At 42.5% G+C, this 27,162-nt stretch overlaps 1 protein-coding gene across 29 annotated transcripts in view; it reads left to right on the top strand.

The window, feature by feature from the left end:
• Nucleotides 1-27,162, top strand: part of KCNMA1 (potassium calcium-activated channel subfamily M alpha 1) — a 768,447-nt gene that overhangs the window by 662,343 nt on the left and 78,942 nt on the right. For 25 of the 29 annotated variants that reach the window (XM_037727278.1, XM_037727276.1, XM_037727295.1 and 22 more), the window contains 2 exons: nt 8,136-8,229; nt 24,661-24,784. In XM_037727278.1, the coding sequence (XP_037583206.1) occupies nt 8,136-8,229; nt 24,661-24,784 (218 nt within the window). Of the gene's footprint in view, nt 1-3,620; nt 3,708-8,135; nt 8,230-24,660; nt 24,785-27,162 lie in introns of all 29 variants that reach the window. The other 4 variants (XM_037727288.1, XM_017548830.2, XM_017548812.2 and 1 more) reach the window with 2 other exon arrangements.

Genomic DNA, 27,162 nt, shown 5'->3' with positions numbered 1-27,162 from the left:
CAGATGAATCCAGGAGTTATTGTGCAGGGGTTTAAATCTATGCGGCAGCTGACGGTTGAAATAATCATCTATATATCGCTCTGAGCTAGCTGGGGAAAGGTTGAAGCTGTATATTTTCAACATATCTAGTCTAATGGTTAATCTGTTGTCTTGTATGGGGCTCTCGCAGGGTGGACTGGCAGCACACGCTGACAGCTTCAAGAAATTGCTCAGAGTAGATGTGGTTTGCTTTGCTTTCCAAAGTACTGGGTGGATGAATCTAACTTAGCTTGAACTGGAAAATGTGAAACTCACCTGACTCATGACCTCAAACACAAGGAGACCAGTAGGGCTAATAGTGGGTTGGGTGGTAGGGACATTAGAGTCGCCAAACTACCTCTGTTCCTTCCGACATCCCAGATCTGTGCACTTCGGGTGAGCTCCATGTATATTTCTTTGGTTATTTGGCTGTCTTGGCAGGTTGGGAAGAAAATTATTCTTTGTGGAAACCGGAAAGCAAGGGAAATGTGAGAAGATTAAACTACTGCAGGGGTCAGCAAACTTTCTCTGTCAAAGGTCAGCGAGTTAATATCTTAGTCTTTGCAAGCCATATGGTCTCTATGGTAAGGCCTCAACTTTGTCATTATAGATGGAAGCAGCCAGGGATTGCAGGTAAACCAACAACTGTGGCTATGGTCTGATAAAATTTTATTTATAGTCACCAAAATTTGAATTTCATATCATTTTAATGGGTTATAAAATATTATTATTCTTGGATGTTTTCCCCCAATAACTTAAAAATGTAAATACACTCTTAGCTCATGGGATGTAGAAAAACAGGTGGCAGGCTACAGTTTGCTGACCCCTGAACTTGAGAAAGATGAGAGGGAAGCAGCTGTTGGTGCCCGGGGACACGGCAGGTCATTATCTGTACTCTAAATGTTGTCCCCCACAAACATGGACTGCACATACTAGGGCAACCTAAAGGAGTCAGGCTTAACTTTTTGTCACAAAGCCTTTACCATCTGGTTGGTCTCGGGAGTAGGGAGTAGGGAGAGAAGGAAAGGAAAGTTGGAAAGGAGCTATTTGTATTGGACTTCGCTACATGCCCCACCCCTCCCAGTTGGATGCAAAGTAAAAATGATCTTCCATCTCCTAGTACCTTCCCGCTCTCCAAACTCCATAGCAAAAATTCAGGGATGTTCTTGCATTTCTCTTTTCCATTGTGTTTTTCCTCTTAGAATTCCCTTGTTCATCTCTGTGTCTCATCTCTAGGAAACTAACACCTAGTGATCTTTGCTTGAGACTTTTCTTTGCCCTGAGGCAATAGAGTCTGTTCCAGGGAAAAAGAAAAGGGCTAAAGGCAACCAGAAAATTCCAAAAGTATTTTCTACTGAATACTGAGCAGGGCAGTGTGCTGGGCAATGATTCTAACAGGTCAAATCTATAGTGAAGATATATGAGCTGCGATTCTGGCTATGGGGATTTTGGTGCATATGTGAGGTGCGATGCTAGGTAGGGGGATTTTGGTGCATATGTGAGGTGCAGTTCTAGATGTGGGGGCTTTGGTGCATGCTGGGCTCCTCTCAGGATGCATACAGAACATAGTTTGAGATTGGGGTTGGGGGCCCACAGTGTGGGTACCATGGGGTCATCTAATTTACCCAATTGGATTCTAGAGATCCATTAGGCCCATAGTATTTTGTAGAGAACATTGCATTCAGGGTCCTGAGGATTCTGTTAATAAATTTATATAGTATTTTTTTCCCTCTCCAATGTAGGAGCTGAATTCTTTCATTACGCTGTGTTGATGGACTCAAACTTACATAATTCAGGTTTCCTAGGCAGTGAATAGAGCCAGAAATATACCCTGTGATTAACTTCTACATAACCTATTGTTCCTTAAAGTGTCTCTTCCCATTCTCCTATTAGTTCCACAAAAGCCAGAAATGTAGAAGCTCCAACAAGCCCCCTTTCCTGCCCTGGCAGCCTACCATGGGGTGGGCACTCCCTATGCCTGTCCTAGGGTGGTACAGGTTGCTTAGAATTTTCAAAAATTCTTATTCTTCATAATGACAGATTATTTTTAAAAAGAAAACTGATACCCATTAGGTTTTTCAAGTAAAGGTATTTCCTATTTCCCAGCTAGAAGTTGTGAAATTATCCTGCCGAGATAATGTCTAGGATAATGTGGTTGTTTAATTTTAGAGAGGTTTATGTGTTTGAGATATTTATGATTGTTGGGGTTGCTTTTGATGGTCAGTATCTTTCCTTTTCTCCTAGTCTGTTGATTAATATTAGCCATGATCTCAGAGGCTACAGTGAACCAAGATAGTGCCAGTGCACACCAGCCTAGGCAACAAAGACCTTGTCTCAGAAAAAAATATATATATTAGTCATGATCTTTCAAAAAATAGATTTATAGTTGATTTTTATTAAGAATACTTCAGTGCTCATCAAACTTCTTGGTGATATATGCTATCCCAAGGTTGTCAGATGAGAAACTCTCATTCCAAGGACATCACCCACTTTAATTCCCCTGCACCCTAGTACTGCCCACTGCTATCTAGGCCTGGTAGAACTTGGCTCCATTGACTGGGTTACCTGATCCTAGCTGTCCTTAGCAGCTCAGCCTCGCTGATGGACACACATGGCATTTCCAACTGTGGAGTTCATCCTGAAACAGCCGTCAAGTGCTCCTTTACAGCAATCACACTACCAAATTCTCATTATAGGTTGTTCACCGCCAGTGGGTTATCATTTTTGTTGTTTTCCCATCATAGCTTAAGGAAACCGCCATACCCTCTCACTAGTCTAGTTTGTGTGAGAAACAGCCAGGCACCATTTCCTCCTCCAATCCAAAGATTGCACTCTTGTGGGCCACAGGGTAAGACCTTGAGAGTTAACTTGCCCAGACTTTCTGGTGAAAGTCTTAGACAGTCATATCAGAGAGAGGTTAGGTCAGCTTTGGAGTTTTGTCCATGGTGAATTACGTTTTGCAACACAGCTGTTGCAAAATTCCAGGAATTTTACCCTCAATCCTTACCCTTAATTTTCATAAAACAACATTTGAAACACCCAGTTTTCATCGGTGTCACTGATGGCAGAAGGAAATGCTGTGCATCACTCTTTCTGAGGAGTGGCAGACTCACAGCATTTAATGTTAGGCACTGATATCACAACCAAGGGGGCTGACCATGCCAGCGGTTTGAGACAGACGGCAAAAGTTTAGTACCTAGGACTGATGACTTGGAATATAGTGATTATTCAGAAGAATTGCTTTTAGCAGACTTCAGGAGAGAATGAGTCTGATCCTGCTGCTAAACTGAGTTTTCTGTGTCTGAGCATGTTGTGGGCTGATGGGGAACTTTGTATATTTTTGGAAGTTATACCAAGAAGATTGTCTTCTGAATTTCCAGAAGTATTATCCCTACTGACATCCATTACAATAAAAAAGCAAAAAGAATTGCAGGAAGTCATCCGGGTAAAAGAAAAGGAAAAAAAAAAAAGGCAATTCAGTTGTGAAGGAGAAACTTCCATTTGATTCAAAGCTATTCAATGTTAAAATTGGTTTGGAACTTTTCTAAAAAAATTTCACTAAGAATTAATTTCCGTTTTCTTTTCTCCTTATTGTTTGGCAGTCAAGGTTGCAGCTAGATCACGCTATCCCAAAGACCCATTTGAGTTCAAGAAGGAAACTCCCAATTCTCGGCTTGTGACCGAGCCAGGTGAAGGAGGACTGGGAACCATCCCCATTTTTAATCACTGCACTGCACCCCATAATATTTTACTTTACCATGCTAAGCTCAGTTGAAGAAGAGAGATGCACTCCTGTGGATTTCAGCTTGCATTTAGCTTGCTGGGCAGCAAAACACCAAAAGGGAAAACCATAAAAACAATTAATGATAATTAAAACGGCCCCACCCCCAAACTGGCAGCTTGCGCAAGACATTAGTCGGAAGCCCTGTTAGCTAGATGCCTTTGTGTTCAAACCACTTTGCATGACTCTTACTCTGAGTGACTCCAGTGTGAATATGACATTACTAATGACCTGCTAAGTGTGTTCAGATGTGGGTTTCTCCAGATGTGGTGATTAATAACATAATGGAGATAGCGGTTGACTCATGTTTATGAGTTGTTTGCCTTTTATTACGTTTCCAAGTTTATTTGCTTTGAACTGTTTTTTAACTCCAGCCAAAAAACTCACCTTTAAGCCTTAAAGGGCATCATCCCCTTAAATCTCACTGAGGAAACAGGGAAGAGAGAATGTGCCCCAGGCTAGCTGAGCATCAGGCCCATCCTATGTAGGCATTAGACTGAATTAGGGAAGGCTGGGAGTTGCAATCATTGCCCCATTTCACTCCAAAGATCGTAAAGAGGCTTTGGTAAACCCTAACACAGTGTTTGCAATCTGGCGAGTCTGATAAAGGAGGATATTTCTTTAAAAAAAAATCTAGTAAAATATATGATCATTTTGAAGTAAACCCAGAGTTCTGGCCATGGTTTCTGGAAGACGTTGCCTTGCTTTTGCTTTAAAACAGAAAGCTGATGAAAAGTCGAGTAAAATGTTGTTACAGATGTTCAACTCTGCATTAAGGCTGTTGGAATTACCACCACATCTTAAATCAATTCCCAGAACATTGTCTGGAGGTTATGTCATTGAAATAACGTATCCTCTTTAGTCAAGTATAAGCAAACATGTTAAAACATCATTGTAACTTTAAATTAAACTCTAGCGCAAACCAGGGGATCTGAAGCCTCATTAGACTTGCCTGACATTTTTCTAGCACTGAGTCTTCCCAAACTGTAAAACTGTTAGATTCAGTGCCTATTAGACAAGAGAGCGCTGGGAAGTTACAACAGCACATTAAGTGTTATACTTAGGGATGTGCAAAAACAAGCCCTTGAATTTTATGAGTACTTGGAGACTGGATGGAGTTCAGCTCCTATAAAAATTCCACGTTAGATTCCTGAACTTGTTTGTGTTCTAAAGAAGTCAGGTTTCTTTAAAGGATCGTATCTTTATGTGGCTTCCGCAGCACGAAGGCAAGTGAAAGTGCCAGAGATGGAGGTGTACTGTAATTAGCCAAAATGTGGGTTAAATAAGAGCTTGTAAATGTGCATCATCGTGAAGAAGTGGCCCATTACTTCAACACATTTGTCTTTCATGAAAGTGAGTAAATTTAGGTCTCCCTTTTAATTCCATTTTTATTCCTCTCATGTAGTCACCGAAGCCATGAAATGAAAATTATATTTTATAGCTTAACTAAAAGTTTTCCTAGATCTGCTTTCTTTAAATATGCAGAAATTGATAGGATCCATATAAAGGCTAATAATTAAATATAGTTTATATCCTACTTATGAAAAAGAAGTTATCACTGCCTCTCTTGAGGGGCCTAAGCCATATGTAATGGCCTCCATTACATAGCGTTCATATATTTAAGCTGGAGACGTTTTCCCCCGTCTCTTCAGGGAACAGATCTGCATTTTCAGGCTGTGAGTGCAGGAGGAAACCTTTAAACACAAGTTTCATTTTGGAGAATGAATCTCAGTTTAAATGCAGTATGATTGTGATGGATGATCTTTCTGAGTTGCAATGAAAATAAATAGTTTCTTTACATAGAAGAGGCACAACTTTTCTACCAGAATGAGGTGTCTCCCTGGAGCTGGCTAACAGGTATTAACTTGCAACTCTCCCATCTGAAGATCAGTATAGGTAAACAGCTAGCGATGAAGTGTAAAGATAATGGCCACTTAACCAAAGAAGATTATTTGTTATAGGTCCCGTGCAAACAGGGAAGCAAAGGCTAAGCAAAAGAATCCCACGGACAAGCTAGGGAGGATGACTTCTGTTCAGGTCTTAACTCATCTAGATTCATTGTGTAACTGGACACAACCATGGTAACATCTGGTGACCTTGAAAAAAGCTAGCCATGATAGACTAGGTTAGATAAAAGACCTTTGGATATGGGATTATAACCTTAAGAAGGCTAACTGAATTATAATCTCAAGATAAGAAAAACAGAACTTGCACCCTGACTAGAGCAACTCACATGCACGCACACAAACACACACGTTATTTGGTCCAGCATGCTACACAACCAATCTAGGTCACCCTGAACACAATACACCAATTGCAAGTGGCTCATATTAAAAGATGACCTTGTCTTATAGGTCTAGGCAGTGCAAGACTTTCTACTTCATTCTCAGATGGGGAAAGGGTGAAAGTACACACACACACACACACACACACACACACACACACACAGCCTTTCTACCCCATTATTGCCTTGGATGCCTGGTCCCCTATCCCGTGAAAGGAAGATGAATTCAGGTCAAGCTCAGAGTGCCTGTTTGCTTGCCGAGAGATGCATATCAACTCTAAGTGATTTTTTTCAATACCATTTATGTGGCTCGTATTTATTTCCTTTAATCTTTTAAGTGCTGTTTAGTCTCTGTGTGATTTGCTTTGGATACTCATTTCTGATAAGATGCGATATCATCCCAGCCACATAGTCTCTGCCTGGAGCTCTAAGTGACTGATACGGTCGCAGCCTGAGAGTGGGCCCTGGTGGGTGTCAGAGGGAGCAGGTGGTACAGGGGGTGGGCTGTGGGCGTTTGCAGGCGCTTTCTTGCCTTCATTTCTTCTGGTCTTACTCTCCCCTCACACCATAGTCATTCCCTTTTCCTGCGTCAGCCAGAATTTAGACAAGACCAGACTGACAGTAGGATAGGAGAGTGTAAAATGTGTAATACTTTGAAGCAGGTTCAGAGGGTAGATTATTAAAATCCCTTTAGAACCATGTATCATAACCTACTAAATATATTTAGGGTTTTCAGGGAAGTACCATATAATGCATGCTCTAATATGGGTCTTCCTGGATAATACCAAGTAGCTGACATGGCATTTTCTCCCCCATCTAAGACTCCTACACCATTAACATAGATCAAGCTTCTTTTGATGTCATCACTGCTAATATTTCTCTTCTTAGCTTTAAGGTAACTGCCGTGCATTCCGAGTTTCAGTGGTGCTTTCCTCCTAGTCTGTGTTGCAGTCAACTATAAGAATCTGAAGATCCTATTTTTCCTTCTTGAAATTACAGCTTTAGCCTGAATTGTGGGGGTGGGGAGAGGAGGACTAGAATTTTGCTGCTGATGCCCTTGGGTGAAGGGCTGGGTTTGCATCTGCTAATTATCAAGCAGTTCTCTTAAAAAGAAGCATGATGCAGGCTAATACATCTGCAAAGCTTATTAGTGGGTGTCTTTGGGCAAGAGCAGTAGAGCGTGCTGTGGTGTTTCTGAGTGAAGCTTCACATTGCTTAGCGATCTATGTGGTTTAGACGTTTGGAAAACAGCTTTTGGTTTCCAATCCCCTGTGCTGCCTGCCGCATCATCAGATATTTCATTCAATGGCAACCTCCTCCTTCATTCCGGGGCTCTCCTCCAACCCCACCAGCCCCGGTGCTCCTGTCTTCATGAGTTAAGAAAGGACCCCACTGGCACAGCCCCACAAGCCCTCACTCCTGGCGGTTGGAGGGATAAGAGCTGAGTTGGGCTGGGGATTCTTGAGCCAGCATGCGCCAATGTGCCGTGACCTGACTGAAACATTGGTTGTCAAGGCCTTGGATCCTTGCCTCTTTTCAGTGCTCTTTCTCTGGCATGCAGGGATTAGGAACCAGCTAAGTTGGTTCATCTGGAGAAGCAGCAGGCTGGCAGTTATGCTGATATTTCAGATACAACTTTATTTCTGATTTTGGTTACAAGAAAGCACACTCAATTACTGGGCAAAGCAAAGTAACCAAAATTAACTCTAAGAATAATGATTGTTGATAAGTTTTTTTTTTTTTTTTGATATACAGATAAATCATGATTTCTTTTTCTTTCTTTTTTTTTTCTTATGGCAGGGTATTTACAAACTGTTTTAGTCTATTTAAAGTGCATGTTCAAAGGCTGGAGTGTAAAGAGGTGATGCCTTCACCTTCTCTAAGTCAGCCTCTTTGACTAACACATTTGGTCTTTGTCATTGGGTCCTAAAAGACAGCCATGAATTCCTAGTGAGTGACTGAGCCTTGAGTGTGTGTCCTTTGATATTTTGCCTGTATTTCACAGTCTGCCCTCAAACTGTTCATAATCTCATGAGCTGCCTGTATTTCCAGTTGAAGATGAGCAGCCGTCAACACTATCACCAAAAAAAAAGCAACGGAACGGAGGCATGCGGAACTCACCCAACACCTCGCCTAAGCTGATGAGGTAAGGAGAGGGGCTAGTTGTACATGGTTTGCACACGGTTTCCCTCTTAGCCCCTTCTCTTCCTCCCTTCGCCCCCTCCTCACCCTGCCAGGCCCAGAGCCTCCCCTCCCTAGCAAGCCCAGATCGGGGGAGGGGGACGCGATAGTTAGATGGCTTCTTAAAGGCTGGAGTATTTATTCTGTCAGCTTGTCAGCAGTTAATGATAGAGCTGAAAAAATTCTGTCATGAAAAACAGTTTGAAAAGCTGTTTGAAAAATACATAGGCTTTAAAGTCTTAGCTGTCACCATGTCCTGTCTGTGTGTAGTTCCTAAACAGCAGTGGCACTAATGACGGCGGTAACCAATCAGAGGAACTCGTGTGGTTAGTTTGCCTGCGGCAGTCTCTTTCTGCTGGAGTCCCTCCGAGGACTGTTTTCTGTACTTAAGGCCATATGTGAGATGTATCATCACAATCAAAAATGAACCTGAAGATTACCTTCCTTTTATCCTGTCGATTGAAATCAAATTTCTGTTAATTGATTTTGACTGATAAAAAAAAAAAAGTCTAATAATCTGTGGACTTGCCAAAGCAAAGTTCAAAAGTAATCCAGTTCTGCTCAGGCTAAAAGCAATATTAATTATGAAATACAGCATGCATGTGCGTGTTCCTTCCCTCCCTTCCCTTCCCTCTTCCCTTCTTTCCTTCCTCCCTTCCCTTCCCTTCTTCCTTCCTTCCCTTCCCTTACCCTCCCCTCTCCTTCCTTCCTTCCCTCCTTCCCTCTCTCCCTCCCTCCCTCCCTCCCTCCCTCTTCCCCTTCCTTCTCTTCTTCCCCCATTCCTCCCTCCCTTTCTTCTCTTTCTTTCTTCCTCACTTATTTCTTGACTGTGGCTGCCTCTAGTAAAGAGCAAGTGAAATCAGATTTAACCAGTGTTCTGCAGTTTTCTGTTCTTGGATTGTCCATCTTTTATCTTCCTTTTTTGTCTTCAATTGATCTGCCAATCCCAGCATTGATTTCCTCCAACGTCCTGACTCTACCACCCAAATAAACTAGGAGTGATTTCAGATTTGCACTGCTCCCCCTACATGATACTGCCGTGGAAATGCCTGCCATCTTGACATTACTTTTCTCTTTTCATGACCACTGGCTGCTCTCCTCCCTTTGATTTTTGAAATATGATAGTGATTTCCATTCCCCACCTTCAATCACATTTTCATGTCGCCGGCCCTCCATGTCCACCTTTCTGGAAAATAGGCAAGGACAGTCTTTGTTCATGTGGTTGAAAGCACGGGTTCTCAGTGGAAGACTCACCCCACCTAACTCCTTTTCCACATCACCATCTATTCCTGTTAAATGTTTCCTTAAAAGTTCTCTGCCTTCCCATTCACCGTTCACCCAGCCTTCCTTGGGTGTTGCTGATTTACATGCTTGTTGACAGTTTATGAGGAGGAATAAAATGTGCCAACTGCCAAGCTTTTTGTTTTTATGATGCCAGTTGTCATGCCAGCATTCATTTCCTATTTACTCACCTTTAGGTAATCGCCTTATCTAATGCTAATAGTTATTCCCATTTAAAGTAGAGAAAAGCCCAGGCACTTTCCTTTGCCTAAATTTAGAGAAGCAAATAAATAAATAAAAAGAAGTCTGAAAAATCTGAAACCTTTGGAGCCAAATTCCCTGTCCCTGTTTGCTATGTAAAGTATGGCTCATTTCTTTGATCTTGAGTAATAATAATTCTGAGGAGTTATACTGTTTTCATATGCTTCAAAGCTGTGTCAAAGTTTTGCTGCTTAAGGGTACTTCTTTATTCTGTTGGCTCTTGGGTACCAAGATGACAGGTCTTCTGTATAAGGTGGAGGCTTTTTTAAGTCGTAGCCTTCAGCAAAACATCAAATTACCAAATCCAGGGTAACATACTTCTACACAAATGCCTTTCCTGTAGATGTATTATACCATATATATTAAATACTTTAGTGTTACACGCTACATTTTATGTGCAATAGAAAGTGATGGTTTGAGGTAGCCTTGGGGGGACTTTTTTTCCACAAGCAGAAAAAGCTAGTGTATATCGTATCAAGTATGGTTTTTACAGGACTTTCTGCCCGAAGGCCTTTGTAAATAAGTAATGATCAACAGATTGGCTGTGGGTTTTTGAAAAGCATGCCTATGTCAGTTTGCATGATGGGGGAGAATTTTCAAAGTGGATCTTGCTTTCATTCCCTGCCGGAGAGGGGCTGAGGGAGGCAGTCATCCTGGGCTGAAGCTGTCTGCTTCATGGTATATCAGAATTGCTAAACGTGGGTCAGGTGGTGAGTGGAAACTTGCCAAGCTGCAGAACTCGAGCTTCTCGTGTTGGTTGCCTTTGCGCTGTTGCTAAGGCCTCAGTTCCTGTCGCTGGGATGCCTTATCCCACCTGCCCACCATGGTCTCCTTTGCACCCAGCTGGAATAGGTCATCCCATCACAAGTGAGAAAGTCTTAGACACTCTCCTTTACCATGTCTTTTCATGTCCCAGGTGCTCCACATCCTCTACCTGATCTGGGAGCAAAGATGGGCCCCTGCTGAGCTCTCTCTCCATTTCCCTTTACTTCCAATGTACAGAAAAACCCCAGGGCCTTTTGGTTTGCATTTGAATATCTGGCACTGGCAGGGAAGTCATGGGTCCATTTTTGCTAAGTCCCTTTTGTCGACTGGCAGAAAACAAGGGCTCCCCCAGGTCCCTGTGGCTTTTCCAGTTGCCCCCACCTCTTCCACCACCTGATTTCTACTCTCTGATAGATGGGACTTTCAGGTCCTATTCCTCATGACCTGAAAAATCCATGAAGGAAGCTAATGACTTATTTGAAGTGGATTTTTCGACCTGAGTTTGTGGCTTGCAGTTTGAGCGAATCAATCATTCTGAATGTGGGCAGGTTTTAGTGGCCTATGGGCAGCAATAGGAATAGCTCCAAGAGGAACTGGAGAGCCCAGAATGGGCTAGGATGGGCTTTAATTTACCACTGTGGCTTCTGCAAATAAAACAGCTCCTGCGTGAAGGCTCCTTCCAAATCATCTGCCAGCTGGAGATGCAACGGGGACGCTGCCCTAATGGACTTTGTCTCCCCTTTGTTCTGGTATCAGGCTTCCCCTAGTGTTTGTCACTTAACTCTCTGCACGATCATTAGGTGAACAGCCTCCTTTGTATGTCTGGATCCTGAGGTAGTTTGTTTTTGAGTCACCTCGACAGAAACAACCTTCACGTCCAGACAGAGCCAAATGGCGAGTGTCTGGGCCCCAAGCCGAGGACACGCATGTAATGATGGATAAATGTTGGCCCCACGCCTGCCAAGGAGGAGCGAGCCATGGAGGCTCCTGAGTCCCCGACTCCCTCTGCCTGTTATTTCCGTTCCTTGCTGGTCTCTTAATGTGGAATTATTGAAGGAGCCTCCCCTAGATTCCTCTAAAATCATCAAGCACCCATTGCCCAGTTCTCCCTGCTTAGTGGGATGGTGCCTTGTAAGGGTAGCTTCATCTTTCCTCATTTGTAAAGCCTTAGGGAGGGGGCACACACTTTGTCTCTAAATGCCTAAGTCAAGAGTTCTTAATTTGGGGGCCTTCCCAAACCTATGAACCTTCAATGAAAACTTTCTAGGAAGTCTCTCTAGGAAAAAAATAAAAGTACACTGAATTCTGTTTTGACTGCAGTTGAAGCAGATTTTCACGGATTCCTGAAATCTCCATTCAAGATCCCTGGTTACGATCACATTCCAAAGCCACCTTCAAGTAGTTGCATTTACAAATGCTTTTTGGGTGATGAGATTTCTCCAGTGGGTGGGCGGCATGGAGTAAATGCCTGGGTTTTCACGCTGAATGCTCACATGGAAACCAAAAAGTCTGTGTGCTTCGTCTGCCTGCTTTTAATCCTTTTCTCAAATTAATTCCCATCCAGCAAATATTCAGTGAGAGCCTACTATGTGCAAGTTGTTGTGGAAGTTCTTTAAGGGATCTAAAGTCTAGCACACTTTAGATCCCTTAAAGAACTTCCGCACAGTCTAATGGATTAGACCAGATCCCTGTCTTCAAAATGCTTATAGTTCAACAGAGGAGAAGACAAGCACATACAAGCACAGAACTGAGTAACAACAAGTTGGGGGTTCCACTGGCATGGGCCGTGAGAACAGAAAGAACTGTCATTACCTCTGCTTTGGGAGGCTCAGCCTGGTTTAGGAGGAGGTCTTATTGAACCTAGTTCTATACAATGAGGAGGATGCTCTACTAATGGTATTACCTCTTTAGGTTTACCAGATGCCAGGCATTATTCTGAGACTGTGTATGCCTGTGACTCACTGAATCCTAACTACAACTCTGTAAGTAGATATTACTCTTGCCCCCATTTTATAGGTGAGGATGTTGAGGCACAGAGATGTAAAGTCTGGTAAATCTAGGTAAGTTTTACCTAATTAGGAAGATGGAGGACATAGGGACAGTGCTCAGACTGCAGTAAATGCCTGGGTGTGGCTGAAGACAGGGGTCTTTAGAGTGGCCTACATGGAGTGGAGAATGTAAGAGTATTCTGTCACCCAATCATGAAGGCTTTGTGTGTCATAGGCATTGGGGAATCCTTTACGGTTTTTTAGGAGGTGATAACCTAACTTGTATTTTGGGAGAATCATTGGTGACAGGAGAGGAGAAGGTTTGGAGTCCTCCCTCAGGATATTTCTGAGACACATACTACATAAGCACAGAGGTGTGAAATAGAAGGCCCATCCAACCCCAGCCTCTGCTAAGGCCATTTGGGTGCTAAGCCGTTCAGGGTTTGCTGTAGAATAGTAGATCAGGACTGGGATAGACAGTTTTCCCAAGGACACACTTCATTCCTGACATCAGTCCTGAGACCTGGAGTGAGATAGAGTGGCACAGACCATGAGGATTTATGTAGGATGTATCAGGTGGACAGTTTACACAGATAGCACGCAGCCGGGCTAGGAAGGATAATTGACAACTCCCAAAACAGAGAAATTGAACATTTTGAGGAGAGTTTCATGTCAAAAGACCCAGAAAATATTAGACATTAGTTTCCTGAATGGGAGGCAAAATATGATTTGAGGAAAACAGATTATCCTCTTGGCCATCTCTTGGTCATTAAGTGAAATAAACTCATATGCTTGTTAAGTCTCATCGCCTCTCTTTTGATTCAAACCTTTCATGGGGTCATTTCGGTAGGACTTCCCACATCAGAGCCTGACAGCATGAAAGATTCTAGTAATAGAAAATGGCAAAATGGCCTGAGCCACGTCAGAGATGGGGGCAGAATGCCACCCTCACAATTCCTTCCACTGGGCAAGAGAAAGAAGGAAGGCAGGAACAGCTTAGCTACGTAAATTCACCTCTTAATGCACAAACTGATAGCCTATGACAGGCTTCCCCCAGGAGCGGAGAAGAAAAAAATAGTTGGCGTCGTGGTACCGAGGCTTGGGTGGACCACAGACATCCCTGGACAAGTTCATGCTCAGCATATGGTCGTGACCCTGTCCTCTCATTTCAAGAGTATCTTATACAACCTTCCCTAGGACTGATGAACATATTGGTTCTCCAGGCTGTCTCCCAAACATAAAGGCAACAATTTCCTCCTTCTGAGAATGCTGGCTGCCTAACATGAGATGACATCTTAGGTGGCCGCAGGGAAAATAATGCAAGTAGACAGATGCAGAGAAATCGAAAAGGACCCTAGGTCTGCCAGGCTGTCTAGAGCCTGGCCTGAGAGTTTTGCCAGTGTGGGTCCAGGGATGGCCATCAGGCAGGAGATGGGGGCAGGATGGTGGGCAGTGGTGTCTTAGGGGTGGTGATCCTTATCAGGAGAATGGAAGTCCTATTGAAAGATGAGTTAAGGCTGGAGCCAGAGTCCAAAAAGTCAGGATTCTTGAAAAGTATCAGGAAATAGTAATCACCTAGAAGCCAAGGCACCCAAGAATGAGGCAGATCCAGCTGGAACTATTTATGGTGCTGAACACTCAAATATGAGCCCTTTTGAAGAGACCACCTGAGACCTAATCCAGCCTCCTACGTCTGATACAGGCTGAAACACACCTGTGTGGCCTGACAATCCAACACTGTGCTCAGCGTCTTAGCAACTAGATACCATGTTGTTAAAGAAGGGTAGAACACTGAGTTGTAAGTATCACACTTTGCAAGAACTAGTATTTAATTTGCTTGTTGAAATTTATTTGCTGATTATCTCATGGGAAGAGAAGTCAGCAAGAGAGAGTCATTAGTGCACCATCTAGTCAGTAAATCCCCATCAAGAATCAAGTGTTGACGTAATGCCTGGAGTTCCACAGAGTCACAGAGAATCAGAGTAGGCACCCAGAATAGGAGGCGCGTCCTTCAATTTTGCACCCTAAGCACCTCCTTTGCCTCGCTCTAGTCCTGGTTTTGCTGAATAGAACTACACCCTCATAATCTATGTGTTGTTGACAACTGCTAACTTGGGTGGGATATACACAAGACATAGAGATTCTCCACCTGGCCAAAACTTTATAGCAGTGGTTCTCATAATTTAGCAGGTGTCAGAATCACCTGGAGGACTTTGTTAAAATATAGCTTGCTGGGCCACGGCCCTACACAGTCTAATTCAGCAGATCTGGCCTGGGGATTGGAAATTTGTATTTCTGTCAAACGTCCAGGTGATGCTGATGTGGCTGGTCTGGGCCACAGTTTGAGAACCACTCTTTTTACAAATCAGAGCAGTGAGAGGAGCTTGAAGTGATAGGGGCCCATCTCTTAGAAGTGCTCAGACATTGCATTGGAGAACTAAATAGTTGCTTAATTAAGAACATCTGTTTTGACCACTGTTGACATCACACGAGTCCTCCCTGCTGATTAGTTACAGCAGCTGGCTCCAGGCGAACTCCAGGCAGCCTTGACTGGTTAGAGACGTAATTTAGAGTTGTCCTTCACATCACAATGCCCTTTTTATAGCAAATGCTCCGTGTCCTAATTCATACATAGTCCCTTTGCATGTAAAATGAAGCAAGAACCCTGACTCTTCAAAAATAAATTGTTGCAAGATATCAAAGGTAAATGAGTTTTCACTGCACACAAAAGGTATGCTGAGTCTCTGCTGACTGCTTAAAGAGTATTCAGGGACTAGAGATGATTCATCAGTTCCTTTTGTTAGTTTGCTTGCATCCTCTGCTGGATTCTGGAAATAAATGGAAGAGCAAAATAGATCCCTATCCCTAAAGAGTTCACCATCTAATGAATAAAACAGACATGGAAATTATTATCGCCAAAGGAGCATCTCTAGAAGTTTCTAGGAAGGGAAAATAACTTCAGCCTCTCTTGTTGTTCAAGATGATGGCTGTATGAGGAACATTCGAGCCAAACTGTGAAGCCTGAGAAATGTCCTGTTAGTACCGTCATGGTGCCTTACATAATAGATGCTCAATAAAGTCAGTATTTGCAGCTTGGATAACAGGCCTGCAGAGGGATGAGAAATTCATCTCCTTTTAATCAAGCCTTCCATCTCCCAGGGAGACCACTGTAGGGTGTCCTTAATTTAGATGGGATGCTCATAATAACAGAAAAGGCCTTATCATATGATAAGACATGAGGTCTTGAAATTCAAACAGAGAAAAGGATGCAATTTCCCAGCCATTTTGTAACTTTCTTTTTTCATAACATTTTTGTCTGTTTGGTTGGTTATTTGTACTTTAATGTAAATTTCTGAAGTCTAGCACTGAACCCAGTGCCACAGAACGAACTGGGATTTGCTGTCTTTGCCTGTAAGGGAAATTGTGCACTTTAAAATATAATATCAGCTTCCTCGCAGCAGGTTTGCTAGAAAAGGGATTTGTGGTTTTGCTTTAGGCTGTTGTCTTCAAGGCAAGCTTTTTGTGTTTCTGTTGTAGCGGGGCATTTAGTTCACTTCCTGAGATTAATTGATGGCAAGTGCCATTTCTTGCTCTGTAAATCCTCAAAACAAGATGTTTTGCAGGCATACCTCAGAGATATTGCAGGCTCAGTTCCAGACCACCACAACAAAGTGAATATCACAATTAAGCAGGTAACACACATTTTTTTTCTAGTGCATATAAAAGTTAGGTTTACAATCCACTGTAGTCTATTAACTGTGTACCTACTTTAATTAAAATACTTTATTCTAAAAAATGCTAGTAATCACCTGAGCCATCAGTGAGTCTTAATCTTCTTGCTGGTAGAGGGTCCTGCCTCAGCGTTGATGGCTGCTGTCTGATCAGGGTGCTGATAGCTGAAGATTGTGGTGGCTGTGGCAATTTCTTAAAATAAGGCAACAAAGAAGATTGCTGTATTGACTGACTCTTCCTTTGACAAAAGATTCCTCTGTAGCATGTGATGCTGTTGGACAGCATTTTACCCAGAGTAGAACTTCTTTTGGAATTGGAGTCAATCCTTTTATACTCTGCTGCTGTTTCATCAAATAAGTTTATTTGATGAAATCCTTTGTTGTCATTTCAACAATGCTCACAGAAACTTCACCAGGAGTAGCTTCCACCTCAAGAGACCATTTTCTTTGCTAACAACAAGAAGCAACTTCTCATCCATTCAAGTTTTATCATGAGATTGCAGCGATTCAGTCACATGTTCAGGTTCTACTAATTCTAGTTCTTGTGCTATTTCCACCACATCTGCTGTTACTTCCTCCACTGAAGTCTTAAAGTCCTCAAAGTCATCCATGCGGGTTAGAATTCACTTCTTCCAAACTCCTGTTGATATTTTGACCTCCTCCCACAAGTCACGGATGTTCTTATTAGCATCTGGAATGGCAATTCTTTTTCAGAAGGTTTTCAATTTATTTTGGCCAGATTCATCAAAGGAATCACTATGGCAGTGATAGCCTTATTAAATATATTTCTTACATAATAAGTCTTGTGAGAATGGTTGTTGTTTTAGCAGATATGGAAACCACATTCATCTCCTTATACATCTCCATCAGAGCTCTTGAATAATTAGGTACATTATCAATGATCAGTAATATCTCAAAAGAAATCTTTTCTCCTGAGGAGTAGGTCTCAACAGTAGGATTAAAATATTCAGTATATCATGCTGTGGACAGATGTAAATGCCTGGGTTCAAAGCTTCAAAGGACAGGCTGATTCTTGTTTGGAGCTAATGCAGCTGGTGACTTTAAGTTGAAGTCAAATCTCATTTACAATTCTGAAAATTCTAGTGGCCTTAAGAATTATGTGAAATCTCTGCCTGTGCTCTAGCGATGGAAAAATAAACCTTCAATTTGTTACAAAAAAATATATATACATATATATATATATATATATCTGCAAAGCGCTATAAAATGAGGTATGCTTATATTTTTTCTTTTTTTTTTTCTTTTTTATTTATTTGAGACAGGGTCTGGCTGTATTGCAAGACTGGAGTGGAGTGGTATGATTTGGGTTCACTGGCAGGCTTGACCTCCTGGGTTCAAGCAATTCTTGTTCCTCAGCCTCTTGAGTACCTGGGACTGCAGGTGTGCACCACCTGACATGGTTTGTTTTTTTTGTAGAGATGGTGTTTTCCCATGTTGCCCAGGCTGGTCTCAGACCCCTGAGCTCAAGTGATCTACCCACCTCACCCTCCAAATTGCTGGGATTACAGGCATGAGCCACCATACCTGGCCATGCCTATATTCCCATTTGACTTTGGGCATGCTGTGCTGAATTTATATGGACATTGGATGGTGAGCTGAGATGCAAGGGTTACGGAATAAATTTCTACTAATCATTCACATAAGTGGTACATTTTATAACTGCCTACGATGATGGTTTCCCTTTCTTGGACGCTTAGGGTACTGCAACTTGGGGTGCTTTGATGGGAAATGAACAACATATGGCTGCCTCCTGAAAGTGGGAGGGTGTGAGGTGGGCAACCAGCAGCACTGGCCTTCAGCAAAGTGGACCTTTTGTTAAGGCTTTACCTCTCCTCTTACTGGCTGTGCCACCTGAGCATGTTACTTATCTATTCTGTTTCCCATGTATACACAGAGCTCAATAATAACAGAAATTGTCTACATGCCCAATCTGACCCACAGACTCTGGCTAAACAACGGATGAAAGGAGTTTGCAGACACAGGTGTTTTTCCTGTGAGAACATGACTAGGGAACCCCACGGCTTACAGACCCCGAAGAGGGAGTCTGGCCATGCAGTCCCCATATGCTGGAGATGCTTGCATTTATTTTAGAACAGATTTAATAACAAAGGTCTCAAGCAAACATTATTTGTGGGTTATTAACATCGCCAACCCCTCAAGCAGAGAGCAGTCCTGCATGCGAATAATCAAAGGTTGGTTTCTGGGGAAATAGGTAAACAAACTTATCTAGATAAACTCCTCTACGTTCCCTTGTTATCTGCTCATTGCTATTAGTCAAGATAAGAGGATTAGGCCACCTTCAGCCATAACTCTTTTTCCCTGAAGCTTTTGCAAAATCATCTGGCCTTCTAAGAAGGTTTGCGTCTTTCCTATAATTTTTCCCACTACCCTGACTGATCTCCTACACCTGTAGGTGTTCTTGTGATTAGCAAATCATAAAATGTAGGTAAAATTAATCAACATTTGTAAGGATTCAACTCAGGGCCGCTATTCGTCATAGTAACAATAATGGTAGTAGTAGGAGTAATAGCAGTAGTAGAAATAATAGCCGTAGCCCTGTATCTTTAATATTGAATTGCTCTCCCTTTCCTGCCTCCTTTCACCATAATCAGAGCTACTAATACATGAGTGGCTCCTAAGCAAAGTATAAAGGATGATAATCGTAAGACTAGTTAACACTTCATGAGGACATGCTCTATGTCAGATGCTACATCCAGGGCATGAAATGTCTTTACTCACGTAATCCTCAAATGGAATCCATTGAATAATGCTAATGATTAACATCGCCATTTTACAGATGAAGAAACTGAGGCATCGTACAACTTAGTAATAGGTGAGCCAAGCCTTGAAGACAGACATTTTGGCTCTGGAGCCAGGGCGCTTAACCGCTATGGTATGTTGTCACTAAGGAATAGGTGGTTTCCTGCCCTTAGTGGTATCAACTCCTGAACACTCCATTTGGAGGTGGACTCTGTAAATTAGGCTGACCAAATTGGCTGGATAGTGTTCAGACTTCCTCTTTGCTTTAGACTGGGCTGTCATTGGCATTGATCCTCAAGTGCATGTGTAAGTTAAAGATGGAGAGAAGTTACCACTCTGGCAAGGTAGATCTAACATGCTTGTATGTTGGTGATGGGGTAGAGGAAGTGGCTGGAGAGGGGAGGGATATTGGCCCAAAACTTTTAGAGAAGATATTTGGTATTACATATGTATTTCTATGTATTCCTGAAATAATGGCAGGATGCTTTTTTTTTCCCCTTAAATGGACAAGAAAAACCTAAGATTCAAGAAGGGCAGCTGGGGTCCTTCAGCTAAGGGATATCTGATACATTGTGCCTGCTTTTCTTCAAGGTGGACTATTGTGTTGATTTTCTAGGAATGCTGTAATCAAGTATAACAGATGCAGTGTCTTAAACAACAGAGCTTCTCACAGTTCTGGAAGCTAGAAGTCTGAGACTAAAGTCTCGGAGGGTTGGTTCCTCCCGAGGGTCTTGAGGGAAGGATCTGTTCCAGGCCTCTCTTCTTGGCTTGCAGGTCTCTGTGTTTTCCCTCTGTCTTCACATGATCTTCCCTCCTGCAGAAAAGCTGGCCGAAATTTCCCCATCTTGTAAGGACACCAGTCCTATTGGTTCAGAACTCACACCAATGATCTAATTCTAACTTAATTAATTAAAAGACCACATATCAAAATGCAGTCATATTCTGAGGTACTGGGGGTTAAGACTTTACATAAAAATTTGAGGGATAATACAGTTCAGCCTATAAAAATGAAACCACAGATATACCTCACCCCATAGAGTTTCTATTACTCTATCTTAAGGCATGTTCATTGTCTAAGTTGCAAGTGACAAGTGAGCCTTGAATTAATTATGGTGTCTTTTAGGGAAGTCGAAAATTACTTTGTGAGTGGAAGACTTAGGTAATGTTATTATAATGTGAAAGACGATATCTAATCCTGGTCCTTGATTCCAACTAACTGGCCTTTGAGGAGTTGCGGGAGAGCCTTTGGAAGTGGGTCTCTATCACCTTGCAAACTGAAGATGTTGGGATCCCTTGTTCAAGGAGATTTCTCATGATCCTCCTATCCATACAACAAACTGCCTAATTCCTCTGGGTCTCCCTGGATCACAGCAGTGTTGGCTGGTGTACTCAATGGCAAATGCTTGGACTTTCTTCTAGTAATAGAAGCTTTAGAAACTTTGATTTGGAAGCAGAAGTCCCTGTGGACAACTGACTGTCTACTCTCCGCCCGTTCGAGAGAGATCTCTCTGCAGCATAAGCCAGCCTAAAGCACTTGAAATTAGTACAGGAAGAGACATGGTAAAGAAATTTATCCTGTCTGGCCAGAAACAGTTACAGACTATTGTTGCTGCAATGAATCATGTTCCCAGCTTACTCCCAGGCTCTGAAATCCCGTGAGTGTGTAACAGTACTGGTCCTTAACGGAGCCATGGATTAATCCCTCTCCCATGCTGCTTACCTCTCATCTTCACTCTAGCAACCTTTCTTCACCTACTCAGGGTGCTCCAGCCTTCTGATATCCAACAATGGTCTCGTACTTTCAAAATTCTTCTAGCTGTGTCTCTCCCCAGTGACAGCACAGTGCTTCGAACCTTCAAGATCTTCTAGGCTCACAAGTCCTCTTTGTATCCCTTGCTCTTCTGGAATGTCTCAATGATAGGAAACCTGCTATCTTGGGCAACAACTCATTTCCTTTTTGAATTACTTCCAATTTTTATAACACTCTTCTTTTTTTGGAAACGTGACTTTTGTTCTCTCCAAATCTCATGCATCATTCTTAGACTGCTGTCAGTTGATCATACTCAATCAGTTTAAACCATCTCCTACTTGACTGCCATTGCACATCTGGAGACAGCGGAAGGCCTGGTCTGAGTCTTCTGTACCTTAGGCAATATGGTACCCGACATCTTCAACCAGGGTTTCAGGTGCTGTTATTTGGACCTTTTCCTTTGGGCCTCAATTCTCTGAGTGGGTTCTACTGGCTATTAGTGGATCAACACTGCTACGTGCTGAGATTCCTCTTCATTTTTCATGACTCAGATCAGATGCTACTTTCTTTGCAAAGCCTTCCTGACTGCTAACCAAATACCAGGATATGAACAGCTTTTTTCTTGGTATTCTCATACCACCTTGTACTTTGCTGTAATACTTACCAAAAGGTACTATACCTATTGAACTATTGGTTTATATGTGTGTGCGTGTGCGTGTGTGTGTGTGTGTGCGTGTGTGTGTGCGTGTGTGCGTGTGTGCGTGTGTGTGTGTGTGTAATATCTATATCTATATCTATATCTATATCTATATCTATATCTATATCATCTATCTATATATCTTTTCTCCTGCTATCTTGTGGACCTCTCTTTGACTAGGGACTTTGTCTTAATCATTACTGTATCCTCCATTCCAGGCTCAGAATAGGGGAATCTAATTGATTGCTTTACTGATTCAATAAACTAAAGTTAGAATTCCAGGTACCATGCTGGTCAGAAAGGGAAATGTCTTTGCTCCAGGAGGTTTTTGATGTTCCTCTGGTCAGTCTGTTTGGGGGAAATCCTGGATGGTTTGTATTTAAATAGTCCAGGCCAGGCTGAGAGATTTGTGGGAGTAAAGTGTAGCATGGCATACCTCTAAGACCTCCTGGATGCCTCTGGATGTTCCAGTGCAAATCATGGCTTGTAGCTCTAGTGCCAAATTATGCCTGGTTTCTGCAAACCCCTGCCCCAGTTAATGAAGCTTGACATTAGCTGTCTTTTTTCTGTTTATTGAAGGGCAATTGATCATCAGGTTTGCTTATTTACTTTTCTGGATGAAAGTTGCAGGCCACTGTTACCAACGTCTTACTCCTTTCCAGAAAGAATCAAATATACCAAACCAAAATGTGTCTCCCCTTCCCCAAGGCACATATTTTCTAAAAGTATTTGCTTTTTGCCAGCTTGCTGTTTCATTTGCTTGCTTGCTGAGATTATGAGAACATAGTTCTAAGTATCTTTTAAATCCTAAATGCACTGGGGGCAGGTCTCCAGTCATCCTGAGATAACACTTTCTCTCCAACCAGTAAACAGGGCAAGGGAATTTGAACCTGACGCTATATCTTCAGGGAAAGTCTATTAAGATCCTCTCACAACCGAAATATGTGCTTCAGGGTCTGGAAAGAGTTTATTTTGTTCATTTCCTCAAAACTCTTCTCCATGATGTCTTTTGTCTACCAACCTATTCCAGAAAATATTAATAGATATCTATGCAACTGTTAAAGATTCTTCAAGGACAAAAACATTCCTCAGAATTTGTTCTCACCCTGATCTGTAAACAGTTCTTATCAGCAACTGCCTTTTTATTTTAACATCTTTGACTAAGTTCAGTATTTGGAAGATGGTGGTTTACATACCTCGAGACCTCTCAACAATCCAGATACTGAGAGGCTACTTGGAGTGAGATTGTTCTTCTTTTAAGATCAGATATGACAGTTCCTATAGTAATCTAGCCTGTTCATTGAAGATAACTTTACAAGTTTGCTTCACATGGTATTTGTCATTTGGTATAGTCTAAAAGCAAATTCCCAGGCATAAATAAGTGCAGCAAGAGAGTTTTCTCATCTTATGTGGGAGTGGGGAGCATGTTGGAGATGGTAGATATTCAAAAGCTTAATCCTAGTTTTTTGGCCCATGGAAGAGAGATTGCCATCCCACTCTGTACTCTTGATATATAAGTGGGAAGTATCGGAGACATTTCAGAGGGAGAAATAATAGAAACTAAATAAAGGACATCATCTGATGTTAAAATATATAATTTAAAAAGGTAAAATCACTTTATAATAAATTTATGGAATTTGACCCTATGTATATTTTCTGTCTTGTGTCAAAAATATTACTCAGAAAAGAGAGCTCCATTGCAAGAATGGTTAAGTATAGCTGGGGCAGTGTCCTAATTATATGGCCAGTTTTGCAGGAAGGAACAATGACTTCTCAAACCTGAGGTTTGAATCACTATCAGAGATAAAATCGTGGACATTGACTCTGACCCAAGGTGCAGGAGCGTATTTGTTGTGCTGTAAGCTTGTTAGACCTGCCTTATTCTATTGCAATTCTTTTTTTTTTTTTTTTTCGGAGTTTCGCTCTTGTTACCCAGGCTGGAGTGCAATGGCGCGATCTCGGCTCACCGCAACCTCCGCCTCCTGGGTTAAGGCAATTCTCCTGCCTCAGCCTCCTGAGTAGCTGGGACTACAGGCACGCGCCACCATGCCCAGCTAATTTTTTGTAGTTTTAGTAGAGACGGGGTTTCACCATATTGACCAGGATGGTCTCGATCTCTTGACCTCGTGATCCACCCGCCTCGGCCTCCCAAAGTGCTGGGATTACAGGCTTGAGCCACCGCGCCCGGCCTATTGCAATTCTTAAGGCTGTCAGCGAGTCTCTGCCAACCCACTAGACTTTATGGAAGCATCTTCCTTTTCCACCTATAAACAAGGCAAGAGAGGGTGAATGTTGCCCTGAGAATGTGAAACAAGTTTATTAAGATGCATCTGGGCTTGAGGCTCTCATCTAAGGAATGCAGCAGTTGGGAGGTGAAGAAGGGGGGCATCATGGGATGGTTAGTGCATATACAGTTGTCAAGGCAAGGAGAAAGGGTGTTGTTTAGTACTGAAATCATGTATTCCAGATGTGGGCATTTGGTAGTCAATCTGCTCTGAAGTGACACGCTGCTGAATCTTTAAAGGGCTTCAGCCGGGGAGAGCAAAATCTGATTGGGCAAATTGCTAAAATATTTAAAGTGCAGCCTGTTAAAGCTTTTACTGCGAAGAGCATCACGTCAGAAGTTGTAGTCAGAAAGAGCGAGTAATTGGCTTTCCATCCTCATGCCAGTCAGTCAGCATGAGGCTCTATTCCTATTCCTTCCTCTTCATTGCCGATGCTAATAGCAACCCTTTGGGGTGTGTGTGTGTGTGTGTGTGTGTGTGTGTGTGTGTGCGCGCGTGTGTGTGCGTGTATGCTGGGGAGATCGAAAAGCTGGTAAAATGAGAGGAAGAGGAGTGAGGTAGCCTTAAGAAGGCAGACGGAATCCACAAAATGGTAGGAAGACCATTTAGTAAAAGAGGAGCTGGGGAAAGGCAGAAATGCTCCCTGACAAAGGTCAGCTGCACTTCCAAATGGGGGAGGGGTGGTGGTTTGGGGTAGCTGTCTCTCAAAGGATGGATTCTGTAAGCAGAAGAATGGCCTTTACTGACAACCACTTCCTCTGCCTCTTTCATCTCCTCTGAGATGTAATTCAGGGGGCACTTTCCATTTATAATTTATCACATTTTCCACTTAGGTTTTCCTGTCCTTTTCTCCCCAGGCATGACCCCTTGTTAATTCCTGGCAATGATCAGATTGACAACATGGACTCCAATGTGAAGAAGTACGACTCTACTGGGATGTTTCATTGGTGTGCGCCCAAGGATATAGAGAAAGTCATCCTGGTGAGAAGGGACTGGGGATCTGATGTCGTCTGCTTCTGCCCCGAACCACATTTGCTAGGAATGGGGTTTCTCTAATGGGACAGTGGGATGATACAGTGCTTTGTCCTAATTATTTTTGATAGTTGAAATCCTGAGCATAGATTGAACCAGCTACAACTCTGATCAGAACATGAACAATATTCAGGATTTTCAATCTCTGAATATATTGGCTCCTCGTAAGAGTGGGTGATCATGTGCTGTGGGAAAAAGGCATGGTGGGAGGTGGTATGAACGTAATTCCTGTGGCCCTGGTATTGGTGTCAGGGCCTGCTCATACCATTTATTAGCTGCATGGCTTGGGTAATTCACTTGACTTTTTGCACTTCAGTTTTCTTATCTGTAAAAAGATGAGATGAGGATGACCCTAATTCATGGGGCTGTAGTGAAGATTAAAACCCAACATATGACCCAATCAAGTTACCTCTTATTATTCTTATTCTTCTTACTAAATACTGTGAGGAAAGCTGAATGTTGCCTGCATTGTTACTGGTTTATTGCAGCGTTTTATATTCTTATAGATAATAGCCTTGAGTATCTGTGACTCTTCTTAGCGCATGTCATAGGCAGGCAAATGCATGATGATGCATGATGTAATGATGACAATAATGAACTACAGCCCCCTTGGGGAGACTAGGGCTCAGAGCCCTATTTTGTGGATGGCTTGTGAATATCTTCATAGCAGCAGTGGGCTTTCTCAGTCTGTCCCAGGAATGTCAGTGTAGATAGCAATCCATTCTACTCTCTGCCCTTGTTCTGTTAGCAGCTTTGGGTCTTAATGCCTACATTGGCTTTCCTACAGTTTATTGTCTTGCTAATCCATGAAAAATGGATTAATAATCAGGAAAGTCAGATGGAAGGGTTCTTTCTCCCATGGGCCTCTAATCCCCAGATTGGTTTGGGTCTGTTTCTTTCTGTCAGCCAGGAAAATCCTATCATTTCTGATATCAGGACCACCCTTCCCAAACAAGGATGGTTCTGGATCCTCAGAATGGCTTTGTACTCTAACATACTGGACTTTTTCCTATGCTTTATCTGTGTGTGTTAGGAGGGAGGTCTCAATTTAATTATAAACGAGCATTAAGAGTCAATAAAGTATCAAGCTGGAGGCTGTCTCAGAGGTGGGAAAGTTGCAGGCAAGAACACAGAAAGTCAGAATTCTCAGTAAACAGCCATTGTCCAACGGACCAGGAGTACAAATGGTTCTACCCACAAAGCTGCTTCATGTATGTACATTCTGATGTATTCATGGCACTTCTGCTCTGGTGGTCTAAACTTTGCCTGATGTGACCACTTGTGACACATCATAGGCTGGATGCCCTATCTGGGACCTAGGGTTTTAATGACTTGCCTAGATATTGCTGAAGTATGCATGCCAACTGATATCCAATGAACATCTCCTGCCAGCACAAAAAAGTTAAGGAAGGTGAGTTACTACTTCTATCCTGTGAAAAATAACATCGTTTAACAAAAAAATCTACAAGAGGCCTACTATGTGCCACACACTGTTCTAGCTGCTGGAGATGTAATCCTTGACAACGACGCTCTCATAGAGCTTGTATTCAAGTGGGATGGGGCTGGAGGGAAGAGGAGTTATCTCCAGGTAGACAAATGAATATGTAATAACATTTCAGATATTTATAGGATGCTTCGAAAAAAAATAAAGCAGCCTCATAGGTTAGAAAGAGACTGGGAGGTACTGTTTGGAACGTTTGATCCAAGAAGCCCTCTCTAAAGTAACACTGGGCTAGAGATGAGAATGATAGGTAAGGCCAGCTACATGAGGATGCTTTGAGGGTATGTATCCACTGGACACAGGAAACTAACTACTTTGGGGATTCAAAGATATGAGATAGTCTCAATTGTGAATAAAATGTAACCATGAAACAGAGTATTTAAAGCTAAGTGGTAAGAGGCACAAAGTGCTATTGAAATGTAGGGGAGAAGGACTAGTATATGTGTAAATGGCCAGACAACGCCCATCAGATAAACACAGGTTGTGCTTGGGTTGGGCCTGGAAGGATGCATAGGAATTCAAGATACATAGAGAAGCAAATGATCAGTTTCTCCAGTGTGTCTTAAACCCAGCAGAATCAGACATACAAGAGGTGAGGCTCTAGAATTAGGACTTTTATAAGATTATCCAGGTGATGTGGCTGTGGCCAATCTGAAGATGGGTGTTTTGAGCGCAGATCGAAGTTCCTGGGGTCAGCATCTGTGCCTCAGCCTCTCTGCTATCTGTACCTTCCCCACCTCTCAATTCTAGAATTCATTTCCACCCTGGCCCAGTTTGTATTCCTCCAGTTTGTTGAAGGGAGCTAGGCTCCCAGGTGACTTGGCCA

This window comes from Cebus imitator, unplaced genomic scaffold (genome assembly GCF_001604975.1).
Source record: "Cebus imitator isolate Cc_AM_T3 unplaced genomic scaffold, Cebus_imitator-1.0 Scaffold11, whole genome shotgun sequence".
In the NCBI taxonomy this organism is placed as follows: domain Eukaryota; kingdom Metazoa; phylum Chordata; class Mammalia; order Primates; family Cebidae; genus Cebus; species Cebus imitator.
Note: the sequence above shows the minus strand (reverse complement) of the source record. Positions and strands in the feature narration are given on the sequence as shown.